Genomic DNA, 13,359 nt, shown 5'->3' on the forward strand with positions numbered 1-13,359 from the left:
CTCCTAGATTTTACTATACAGCCCTACATGCGGCATTGATACACAATTTATCAGCTACAGTGAAATCATTTGCTGGAAAGCGGCCATCCTTAGGTCAAGTCCTGAATTCACGTCACAGCCGTCAAGCTATTAATATACTGTAAAAGTATGATCCATTTACTAAAGTCTAAATAGTTTTCTATCATATCTACCTTGCTGCAGATATGCTGCAACAGGGGTTTAATGCGTATAAACGCTGATATAATAGAAAAACATAAGCACAACAAAAAAAAAAAAAACAAGTTTAATGTTGTGAAAGCAGGAAAGTCAATAAATCTGCTGTATTAGTCTAGGAATGACTCTTACATTTCATGTTCGCCACAGCTGCTGTATAAAAGAGCTTCTCTGCCTCGCCAGCGTGCAGTGTCATTACACGCAAATTAAATTGCCTGAAAACAGTTGAAGTCTAACCTTACTGAGCTCTACACATATTGGACTTGTTGGTTGTAACAGTAGTCTACTTTTAATGAAGGAGACATTGAGTGGCCAGGGCTCATTGTGGGCTCTTTCACCAGTTATGTCTTTAAACGTATGTTTTATCACTGAAACACATGACAGTTTGTCTCTTGGTAATTTACACCAATCAGGCATAACATTTTGACCACTGACAGGAGAAGTAAATAACATTGACCATCTTGTGGCAATTCAATGTTCTGCTGGGAAACTTTTGGACCTGGCATTCATGTGGATGTTACTTAGACATGTGCCACCCACCTAGACCAGACCAGACCAGGCACCCCCACCCCATAGCAATGACACTCCTTGATGGCAGCAGCCATCCCCAGCAGGATGCAGCCTGACACAGGCACACACACAAAACGCTTCAGGAACAACTCAGAAAACATGAAAAACGGCACAAGGTGTTGACCTGGCCTCCAAATTCACTAGATCCCAAACTGATCAAGTATCTGTGGGATGATCCACAGAGGCCCCTCCCCTCAACCCATAGGCCCATGTCCCTTCTCTGATGACTCACAACTGTTTTGGAGGCACAAGTGAGACCTACATAATATTAGGAAGGTGGTCATAATTTTATGCCTGATTGGTGTGATTCATTCATTCATTCATTCATCTTCTATACCCGTTTAGTCCTGTTAAGGGTCACGGGGGTCTGCTGGAGCCTATCCCAGCCGTCATCGGGCGAGAGGCAGGGGTGATTGGTGTGATTTAAGGACAAAATAAGATAACAGCCATGATGGTTCACAGTAGGCTATTAAAATGCTCCACGTACGGTGAAGAGGTGGTTTCCTTGACACTTTCTTTTCGGAGACTTTAGGAGCCAGGTGTGAACACATCACCTGCGTGTTTTTTTAGTTTTACTAGGACACAAATGACATATGTTCACACATGGGTTGATTATTGAATAACCACACCAGCAGAGGTATGTGCATATCCCCATAGTGTGTGTGTGTATGTGTGTGCCCGCGTGGGAGTGTAAGCGTGCGTGATCATGTGTTTACACCACACAGTGGGAGAAACGAGATCATAGCTCTCACATGACGTGCACGGAACCCTTAGGGCCGTCCGGCCGTCTCTCTCTGCCTCTGCGTCTGTCTGCTGTGGTCTGATAAGCCTCAGTAGGTTTTGTTTTCGTCTGCTCATAACTCACCTCAGCGTTGAACAAGATTGAAGTCAACTTCCACATTATCTATCTCTGTCACACAGATACACGCGGACTTTTATTGACGTTGCGTTTTTTGCCGCAATAGAGCGAACACGGTCCCGATAAGAAAAACACACACTCATCTGAATCATCTTTACCTACTGTGCAAAATGCATTAAAAAGTTCCAGCTGTCTACAAAGGCAACCAGGATTTTAGTAAGGGTTACAGGGTAGAAATATATATAGCTTTTTGTGTTATACAACTACTGCTGCTGTTACTACTACAAAAGTTAAACCCAACCCAAACCTAAACCCATGATGAAAGAGAGTTTTTCCTATCATTTAAAATATGCAGTTTCATTCTTGGGTTTTGAATAACTCCTTTCTTTGGGATCTTCAGATCTTCTTTATATATTCCATTGACTTTTATATGACTAACTCATGCACTTGAGAGATCTGCACAGTGTCAGAGTGAGGTGAAACAGTAGGTGGTAAAGAACTAACATACCTCAAATATACAGTATAGCTGTAACTGAAGCAATAAGTTCCTCTGTGTGTGCTATATTCACAAGTCATGGGTCCGCATAATTTACAGAGCAGAAAGCAGCAAGTGTGCTGTACCCTTACATGTAACTCACCTTAGCTCATTGCTGAGAAAGAAAAGAATATTTGCCTTAGAAATTCCTTTTTTCAATCACTTTTGCATGTCATTAAACCTCACCTTCTGTTTGGCATTTGAATGGACCTTTGGAAATCCACCCCCTACCGCATCCATATTTAAAGCAAACTGAATATAGAACATGAATTGTTATAGATCAGCGTCCACTGAACCTTTGCCGCAGTAGATTAAGGTAATCCACCTTTGGCTTCGGATGCAGCTGCTTTCATAACGGACTACTGACTTGTCTCTTTCTCTGCCACAGATGAGAAAGAGGATAGCATCCTGGGAAGTATCCTGCTGCCCAGCTTTCACATCTCCATGCTGTCAGTGGATGACCACATCAGCAGGAAATACGCCTTCAAGGTAAACAAACACACCTCAAAGGTCACGTCAATAGGTTGAACAGTTGATTCTTAATTACTGGTGTCGACGACTTATCCTACTGACTGCCTGAATGCCCTCAGGTTTCATGTTTCCAATTTTTGCTTCCAAATAACAAATATAAGATGTGAATATTTAACTTAGGTGTTCTAGTTGTCTGTGTCCTTACCTCCTTTAAATAAACAAGGAATACAGAGGAAGTTTTAAAATGAGAAGATTAAGTCGATACGTGATTAGCTATAGCTTAGCATTAAGCTCTGTTCAGTACTGAACACACAGCCATGAGATCCATCCACAGGTGGGATAAAACTTGAATGGTTGCAACTTCCTTTTTTTATTCACAGCAGTTTCCTTCTTCTTTATTACGCTACATGAAAACTGTAGAGAATGCATTCAGTGATACATTGTGACATCATTAGACACCTCATTTTCATTCTTATGCATCCAGCTTTGCATATACATTTGACAAAAACCTCTGATTCCTCTGATCTGTTTTCACATTTGAGCTGAAGACACATGGAGATGCAGACAGGGAAAACACACATCCAAATGTTTTTTTTTTTTCTCACTGCTGCTTTATATCTTGCCTTCTCTGTTGTCTTCCTCTCTTCAATGGTCTTCTCTTCTTTTTATTCATCTCTCTTACTGTACTCCTATCTGTCTCCCTACCACTGCCAGGCCACTCACCCCAACATGCGAACATACTATTTCTGCACTGACACGGCCAAAGAGATAGAGTCCTGGATGAAAGTCATGACAGACGCTGCCCTCGTCCACAGTGAGCCCGTCAGAAGGTCAGTGCTCAACGCTGGGACACGCCTACACACACATGAATGAAACCACACATTATTCTGCAGACTAGGGTATATAAACTGAACAGGCATAACATTATGACCACTGACAGGAGAAGTAAATAACACTGACCATCTTGTGACAATTCAATGTTCTGCTGGGAAACTTTTGGACCTGGCATTCGTGTGGATGTTACTTAGACACGTAGCACCCACCCAGACCAGCCACCAGACCAGGATGATACACAGAGGCCCCTCCCCTAACAACATTCTGTTGCCAGACACCACAGGACACCAGAAGAATGGGCAGGTTGATGAGACCAGAACTACAAATGAGTAGTATAGAGCTCCACAGGGAGGCCAGTGATTAGTTTGGTGCTTCAACAATTAAGTGACTGCGTGCTCCTTCTCCAATCTCAAAAATATATTTCATGCCCCATCTACAGTACATTCTATAAAGGTTTTGTAAAGGCTGTATCACATTCACACTTCACAAGATCTGTTCACAAGTCTTGGATGTCAATATGAAATTACTCCTTTGATGAATAGGCCTCAATTCTCCACTTTTTATATACCCAGTGAGCCTAGACTCTAGACAGAGATCAGAAGAAGTGGAAGGCCAGAAAGGATGGTGACAGAAAGAGAAGGGAGGACTTCTGACATTTACTTACTATACTTTATCCCGTACTTTGTCACATGTGCCTCTTTCTTTTGAAATGTAACTCTTTTGTAACAGATCGGACAAGTTGAAGGTGGACCAGCGGACGCCTCAGGAGTTAAACAACTTACTGAACCATAAAGTCCTAACGCGGCCCGAGATCCAGAACAATGAACGCAACAGAGAGCCTGTGAGACAACACTCCCTGTCGCGGGCGGACGACAAAAGGCAAAAAGATGCCGAGAAACACAATGGTCAGAGGGAGAGGGAATATTACACCTTGCAGAGAGACGGAGAGAGGTACTCGCTAAAGAAAGACGGAGTGAGCTACATGCTTCAGAAGGACGGTGAGAGGTATCTCCTTCACAAGGATGGAGAGAAGTATCTGCTGCGAAAGGATGGAGAGAAATACTCGCTCCAGAAAGATGGAGAGGTCTACGCCATTCACAGGGATCTGGAGAAGTATGCTGTTCAAAAGGCAGATGATAAGTACACCGTAATGCAAACAGAGGAGAAGTATGCTCCTTCCAAAGACGGAGAGAAGTATCTGCTCACAAAGGATGGAGAAAAGTATGCTCTGCAGAAAGTGGGCGACCGGCACACACTCCAGAAAGATGGACAGAAATATGTTCCTCAAAAGGAAGTGAAGAGAGCGCTTTCATTAAAGGAGACTGAAAGGTACACCATGGTGAGAGACTCAGAGAATAAATATGGTACCATACAAATTGTGGACAAATACGGCACTCTAAAGGAAGTGAAGAAATACAGTACACTACGAGAGGGGAATAAATACGCTACTCTAAGAGACGCAGGGAAGTACGCTACACTTCGTGATGGGGATAAATATGGCTTCCAGAGAGACCCAAGCGCGGAGAGGTCTCTGACTAAAATCAGCAGCATCAAGCTGCAGCCAGCTCAGGCTGCTGCTATTGCAGCTGCAGTGTCTGCATCGCGCCAAAGCCAGGCCAATCTCAATGCCCAGAAATCGGCACAGGTCAACAGCTCAGGGTCGGGCACAGGGGAGCAGCATGGGGATTGCAGCACGACAGAGGTGGACGGCAGGCAGGCCAGGGCTCCTGTAAAGTCCCCGGCTCCAGTCCAGGAGGCAGAGAGGGGTCTGTCCCGGACCAACTCCATGCAGCAGCTGGAGCACTGGGTTCGCTCACAGAGGACGCAGGGACTGGATGATGACACGAGGAGGTGAGTTGGGGTCTGTCTAAAGACTGTATATATGTACAAAAAACACGGATATCTTTGAAGATATCACCAAGATATTACCTTTGCACAGTGGGAGTATTTTTACAGCTTTGTTCAATATAATTACAGTTCTACACACAGTCATTAGTGCACAACTCTCTTCACTACAGTGACCTCTGCTCCTCCACGTGATTTCAATCCTCCTCTCACATGTCACTCTTTCCTATCTGCCCACTCTTTCCCTCTGTAACTTTCCCCGCCCTTGCTCTGACCTTGGGGGTCAGAGGAAGAAGAAAGTTGTTTGTATCGCCACAGATGTGTATATCACATGGGAGTGCTGCCGTTTAGCTGCCGTTTAGGCGGCTGACTGAAGAACGCAGCGGAACAGAAATGCAGAGCAGCGATGCTCCGTTTGCTCTCAGCTCTTCCTCTCTCCTTCTGCTGCCATGAATAAGTCATGGAAATGAGACTGTAATGAGAGCAGAGCAAGCCGCTCGCTGCCGAGCCACATTTGTCATCTTTATCAGCACTCGGTGCAAAGGAAGGAAATTGAAAAACTTTGTTGTAGAGCTGATTGTTATTGTTGTTAACATAGAGGACTGCTTTGGCTAACAGCCATCTTATTTAAAGAGTGAAGAGTGGTGCATAGTACAATTGTGGCAGAACTGATAACAGCCATATGTAGCACTGTGATTGTGTGCCATTGCATTGCCACATATGCTCCCAGATGTGTTTCTATTTCTTCTTATTTCATTCTGCGTGAGGACATGTAAGTATTCCACCAGTGACTACGCCATTGTTACTCTTCTGTCCATCACCACATAAATCATCACCAGGAGTTCTTTGCTCTCAGCATAATCAGTTCCCAATGCAGCGACTTATCAGAAAAGTGGACACGCTGAATACACATCAGCATTATATTAACTACCTAAAATGACAGGAACCATCCTTGAAAATAAAATATTTTGACGCGTACTTTAGTGTTTTAATTTGGCCCAAGTCCCATCCACTAACATGGAGGGGGTGGAACCAATGACCTATACTACAGCCAGTCACCAGGGGGAGCTCTACTTGCTTTGGCTTCACTTTTGAGGAGCTTTTCCATCATAAATCTTTATTTACACTATATGGTTCTGATTGTTTGAAAGGTGCAGATGAACTTATAGCAACACAAATGCAGTATGATGAGAAATACAAGAAGAGGAAGATTTCTTAAGTAAAAGATGTAAATTATAATTAGCCACAGTGATGCTGGTAGCCTTGGTGTAAAGACGACCAGAGGAGAAAAGAGATCAGGCCAGAGAGAAAATGTGTCCAGCACCCCACAAAAAATCTAATGAGTCGCAGAGGGAGAAGATAGAGTTTTAGGTGACTTTTATGTAACCACTGGACGCGGTTCAAATTACACTGCCTGGCCATAAAGAAAGTCGCCCCCTGGATTTAACTAAGCAAATAGGTACGAGCCTTCTATTGGATAATTGCTGCATGGGTGATTATCTTTCAGCTGGCAACAAGTTATTTAACCCCAACTGATGCAATGAGTAGCTTCTCATTTCTTAAACAACCATGTGGAAAGACACATCCCGTGGACAAGATGTTAGTCTGTTTGAGAAGGGTCAAATCATTGGCATGCATCAAGCAGAGAAAACATCTAAGGAGACTGTAGAAGCTACTAAAATTAGGTTAAGAACTGTCCAATGTATTATTAAAAACTGGAAGGACAGTGGGGAACCATCATCTTCAGGGAAGAAATTTGGTTGGAAATAAATCCTGATTGATCGTGATCGGCGATCACTTAAAACGTGAAATTAAATAGAAGAAAAAGAACAGTAGAACTCAGGGCTATGTTTAACAGTGAAAGTAAGAACATTTCCACACGTACAATGCAAAGGGAACTTAAGGGATTGGGACTGAACAGCTGTGTAACCTTAAGAAAACCACTAATCAGTGAGGCTAACTGGAAGAAAGGCTTTAATTTGCTAGGAAGCATAGACTCTGGAGCAATGGAAGAAGGTCATGTGGTCTGATGAGTCCAGATTTACCCTGTTCCAGAGTGATGGGGGCATCATTGTAAGAAGAGAGGCAGATGAAGTGATGCACCCATCATGCCTAGTGCCCACTGTACAAGCCTGTGGGGGCAGAGCTATGATCTGGGGTTGCTGCAGTTGCTCAGGTCTAGGTTCAACAATATTATGTACCCAAAGAATGAGGTCAGCTGACTACCTGAATATACTGAATGACCAGGTTATTCCATCAATGGATTTTTTCTTCCCATTCATGGGGCTCAAATTGTGAAAGAGTGGTTCAGGGATCATGAGACATCATTGTCACACATGGACTGGCCACCAAAGAGTCCAGACCTTAACCCCACTGAGAATCTTTAGGATGTGCTGGAGAAGGCTTTGTGCAGTGGTCAGACTCTCCCATCATCAATACAAGATCACAAGAACACTGGATGGAAATAAATCTTGTGACATTGCAGAAGCTTATTGAAACAATGCCACATAGAATGTGTGCTGTAATCAAAGCTAAAGGCGGTCCAACGAAATATTGGAGTGTGTGACCTTTTTCTTCTTCTTCTTTTTTTGCCATATATCATATAGCAGTTCTGTTCTTCCGACAGCACTGTGTTCTAGTTCCTGCTTTTAAAACAAGATTTTGGAACCTTTATTGTTCTCCACTATTATCAGAACACTGAGTGTTTATGTTGGACAATGGATTGATTCTACTGAAGGGTACATCTTTAGATTTACATGTTCGATGTAGCCTAGCTACATCAGTGATTTTATGTGACTCCACAGATACCAGCAGTGCAGAATGTCTATGGAGAAGCTTTTACATCCAAATTATATAATTAATAATTAAGCAAAATGACTTCACAATCTTGCTGAGTCAGAAATGTTCCCACAGACTGGTGGAACATTCTACATTAGACTCATTGTTGTCATATCAGAAAAAAATAATCTGGCTTTTACTTAGAGACAGGCTTGGAAAGTGAAAATGAAATCAATAAATTTCCCTAGATGGCAGTCTGGAGGTTCCCTTCAAAGGCCTGAGTAGGAGCAAGTTCCTATGCGGCTGATATTCTCCCCACTGACTGAAGATACTGTACTATGTACCCCCCTCTCAAGGTGCTTCATTTAGTTTTACTATAGACACAAACACCAATCCTACCAAACTGATGGTCTAATATGTTATAGTTTTGATGGACAGATGTATCACAAAATAAATAATTAATGGCCAAACAAATGCAGAAAGGCTTCCTGCAGAATTGTAAGTAGAAAGCACTGGGTGCATCAAATCATACACACAGTAAATGGGGATAGTGAAGCACACTTTGAAGGCATTTCTTGGGATGCAATTACACAATAGACGGAAAGAATGAAAAACAAAAAAAATTTCGAGAGAACTTCTACCACAGCACGCGCAATCACTGCATTGACTGGGCATGATTGTCGGATTGTTTATTTGATTATCTCAGCACCTCCAGTACCGTCAGCCATACTGATATGAGGATTACGGGCCTGTGCTAGAGACACAAAATGGTGACGAGAGAAATGATGACAAGAAAATGAAAAACAAGCTGAAACAAGGCAACTCTACGTGAATGGTTCCTAGAAGGTGTTTCGCCACTCATTCAAGTAACTTTAGTTTAGAAAAGGCTAGTGGGGAGCCATTCACAAGCACCTACACCTAAAGCATAAAGGACATGCCTTTGAGGACAACCATGCCCACATTTTGGCAGAGAAGACAGATGATTTGAAAGATGAGTAAAGGAAGACTTCTCTGAATGGACTTACGTATAATCTGCCGTGATATCCTGCACAGTCTTTGCCCACATTCACACCTTGATGCTGGAGTCTCTGTGCAGTAACAGGTACCATTCATTTGGGAGGGGAAAGGGATCACAACACTTTCCTTCAATTACAGGTAAGAATCTGGTCATTAACAAACTCTAGTCATGAGAGTTTCCGACGGGCAACATGCACAGATGATCCTATTTAAACCCCAACTCCCCACTAGTCTTTTGGGACTGAAGAAGTTACAGTACATGGATGAGTGGCCAAACATCTTCAAGGGGCCCTACAACTCCAGTTGCCCTTGTTTCGCATTTTTTGGATGTAACATGATCTGAATGACCAAGAACCTTCACAGACAACAAGAGAAATATGGATGAGACTGATGCAGGTGTTGACTTACAGAAGATACTCTTACAGTATATCGACACAAAAATGAACTGCTCCTTGCAGCCGCTAATGGCTAAGTTGAATACAGTGTCACACAAAATTCAATTAAAACTTAATTATTATACCTTAAGTTAATGGAAGTGCCTGCCTGGATGGTGGAAGGTGTCCGGCAGTATCAATGAACTATGTGTATTGTGTATTAATTGGGTTAAACCATAGTCAGTCATGGTATACGAAGGTTCTTCAGTCCATGCCTGTTCATTGCATAGATGCATAAACACCAGGTTCCTGTCTCTGCTGAATGCAAAAGTATAAGATTAACAACAATGCTCTAGTCATTCGGATAATGAATCCTAAAACGCAATCAGGATGACAACGACCTAAATGTGTCACTGTGGACTCATAAGGTAAAAGCCACAGTCCTAGCAAATGAAGGTCTCCATTTTCCGATTAGCTGAAATGACTCTGTTGATAAGGAGCTTCTCATTACTTGATGTGCCTAGGTCAAATTAAAAGTGAAGCAGAATTCTACTAATAAAAGCAGTATGATAATGAAACCCACTCAAGCACACCATACATGTCAAGGCACATGCATATAGATAATTAAGCCAGTTCCTGTTCAGTACACCCTGATTAAAAGCATTGATTCACTGACTGCAGGTGCAGGTTTTTATGCGGAATCTGAGGATGCCTTTGGTCCTTGTTCTCTTGCAGTATCCATGCCCGTATTAGGTAAACGTAACCACATTCAAATCTATGGTGAGACTGATGTGAATGTCAAACAATGCACATATGTTTGATAGCTGTTATCTGGAGTAGCGTGAAGAAATGTAATGCCCTTTTTCAGCATGAAAAACAACAGCTACGTTTTATGTCAAGCCTGTCTCCTGCTGCCGGTAGTATGGTTAGAACGCAGCGAGAGGTCTGGCCACTGAAAGATTCATGAGTCACTGACTGATTTAAAGAATGACTCATTCATTCATTTATTCGGTTATTTGCACATTGATTGCTTTCTGCAATATTCCTTGCTGCTGCTCTGTGCCTGTGTAACGCGAGAAGGAAAAGGTCTTTGCCACTCTCTGTTTTGCTGATTAATATCACTACGTTCTTACACAGAGTTGTTGTCTCTTACCACTATATTTGTTGCTTGGGATTTGTGGTTTAGAAGCGAAGTGTTGGTAATACAAACTGACTGTTCAACACTGCACATAACACCTTGCAAAGAAATCAATAGAAAATGTAACCGGTTTAAGGTGTTAATAAGAAACCGCATGTTGCCCCTACACAGAAGATTTATTGTGTTTTTAGTGATTATTTCCCTTAAATCCCAATGGATTTAGTAGACTTCCCAGTATAGAACACCGTACTACAGCCTCTCTGAAATGAGATATGGAAACTTTTCATCAAAGAGAATTAGTGATCACCTCTTCTAACTCTATTCTATTCACCTCAACTGTTTCCCTGCTGAGCCACTGCACAGCGGGCACATCTAGCTTTGGTTTGAAGACAGATCTAGATGATCTGAGACGAAACCCCTGCTGCAAACCTACACATGTCTGGCAGGATAAAGGGATGCAGTTATTTGGCTATTTGGAGAGATAGAATCTCACATAGCTATAAGCTTAGTTATGATATGTTGTTGCATAGAATAAAGATGGAATTTGCCCCTTATCTGCCCAGCTGAAGTATCATTAAACCAAGATGGATTCAATAGTCAACGTTTAAGAGTAGAATGCTCACTTGAAGTTAATAAGGTGTTCTGTAAAGCATAGCTCCTGTTTGTATAAGCATATTGTTCACTTCCATAGGTTATTAGTGCGATGAAACAGCATGCTGTCCGGCAAGTATGTTGTTTTCTGTTTACTCCTCTCTAAGTTCTCACACTTCGTATTATAAAATGTTGAAGGGCAATTACAAGACACAAACTTTGATCAGTACTTCCCACTGTTGCTTTAGCACGCCATCTCCAACAGTCTAAAAAGAGTGAACACAGAATTCAGATACAAAATTAAGCCTTGGATATGAACGTCTGACTATTTTGCATCATATACGTTTCCATTCCAGTGTCACGTCCTACCAGACCTTACCTCGGAACATGCCCAGCCACCGGCCCCAGATTGTGCCCCGCTACCCCGAGGGTTATCGCACGCTGCCCCGCAACAGCATGGTGAGGCCTGACAGCATCTCCAGCGTCGCGGGCTCCGTGTACGACCGGGCTCTCCGTCCAGCCTCCACCACCACCGTCTCCACGGCGGAGAAGAGGAGGTCGATGAGGGACGACACCATGTGGCAGCTGTACGAGTGGCAGCAGAGACAGGCCTTCTCCAGGCAAAGTCTGGCTCAGCCAACAGGTACGAATTCCACAGAAGCTAATATTGTTTTTGTAATAGAAATGAAAGTGGAATCTACCAAACAAACATACTTTGGAAGACATTTGTTCTACACAAAAAAAAAAGTATTAGAATTAGAGTTAGGACTGTGTAGTGAAAACTCTCATGTGCAGTATGATCACTGACACCGGCAATACATGGTAAGTACCTGTATATTCTCATGTTTTGTTTCGTTAGGAGGAATATTTGACACATAGCTGTATATTTTCACTCACATTCCACCGGGTGTGTTTAATAAACAATTAAAAGCACAGAAAAACCCATGTTTACTATAAAGATTCTATCCATTTTAATATGCATCAGAGGCTATAAATACTGGAAGACTGAAGGGAGTCGCAGCTCCTTTTACAAGCCACCTTTTATGTGTCTGTGTTTGCTCAGTATATATTGATTATGTAGGATAGCACCGCCATCATTACTTGTATTACTGGCTTGCCAATGCTGTCACGGTGTAGCAGGAAAAAAAGGAAAGACACAGATTGAGGACACTCATGGAGCAGGGTGGAGTGAACATTGACAAGTAGGTTTAATAAAACAGCTAGCAAGGCGAACTAAAGGCGCTGCCGAAAATGAGGAAGGATTGGTCCCAACAAATTTAGTTAATCCAAAAACTAGAAGAAACCAAATACCCAAGAACATCTAGGCACATCTAGGACAACAGAACATACAACTTGACAAGATAAACTAAAGGCAAACTTAAAGGGGAAAGGACAGGAAGTAAAACTAAGTGAAAGACACAAGATAAGGGAAAAATAATTTTGAAAATAAAATTGGACAATATAAACTGAACTACCAAAAATCCAAAAATCCATGAATAACGAAAGAGAACAGATATGGACACCATGACAAATGTGGTCTACCTTGAAAAGTGCTCAAAAATAAAATAATGTTTTTGTTTTGCTTTTCAAAGTGCAGACTTTTCTATTTTGGAATATAACTCCAATTTCATGAGCATTACAGGAACTGTCTTAGGATAGGAAAGCTTCTGACTCACTGTGATATTCTTCTGCTTCCAGCTGTGGGTCATTATGGCACCCTTCCCAGCACAAAGACCATGGGCAACATCTCCGAACATGCCATGGCTCACTCCATTCCCACCTCGCCGTCTCACGGCTCCCTCGCTCTCTACAGCACTTTCTCCCCTCCCCGCCAGCAGGTCCCCCACAATCCCGGCAGCTCCCTCTCCGAGGTGTCCTCACCTGTCTTCAGGGGGGACGTGACGCTGGACCGCCGGCAGAGGGCACAGCTCGCTAAGGTAAATGTGGTTCATAAACTTCATTTTAACACCACATTCAGTATAAGAGTACACAATACAGCGTTCTCTACAAAAGATAGACTGATGCAGAAATGTTTTTGAAAGAAAACTAACAAACCAATTCATGCTCTGGGGTAGATTTGGTTGTAGAAAAGCACTTTGAAAAGTTATTAGTGAGATGAAAATCTTTCAATCTA

General features: G+C 42.5%; 1 protein-coding gene across 4 annotated transcripts in view; it reads left to right on the plus strand.

Moving 5' to 3' along the window:
- LOC311508735 (pleckstrin homology domain-containing family A member 5-like) overlaps positions 1-13,359 on the plus strand; it is a gene marked incomplete at its 5' end in the record, with an annotated part of 191,409 nt that overhangs the window by 146,022 nt on the left and 32,028 nt on the right. For all 4 annotated transcript variants that reach the window (XM_084573669.1, XM_084573667.1, XM_084573670.1 and 1 more), the window contains 5 exons: positions 2,566-2,666; positions 3,363-3,478; positions 4,212-5,333; positions 11,582-11,868; positions 12,924-13,162. In XM_084573669.1, coding sequence (XP_084429795.1) covers positions 2,566-2,666; positions 3,363-3,478; positions 4,212-5,333; positions 11,582-11,868; positions 12,924-13,162 — 1,865 coding nt within the window. The remainder of the gene's footprint in view (positions 1-2,565; positions 2,667-3,362; positions 3,479-4,211; positions 5,334-11,581; positions 11,869-12,923; positions 13,163-13,359) is intronic.

Source organism: Chelon labrosus, assembly GCF_963514085.1.
Source record: "Chelon labrosus genome assembly, chromosome: 23".
In the NCBI taxonomy this organism is placed as follows: Eukaryota; Metazoa; Chordata; class Actinopteri; order Mugiliformes; family Mugilidae; genus Chelon; species Chelon labrosus.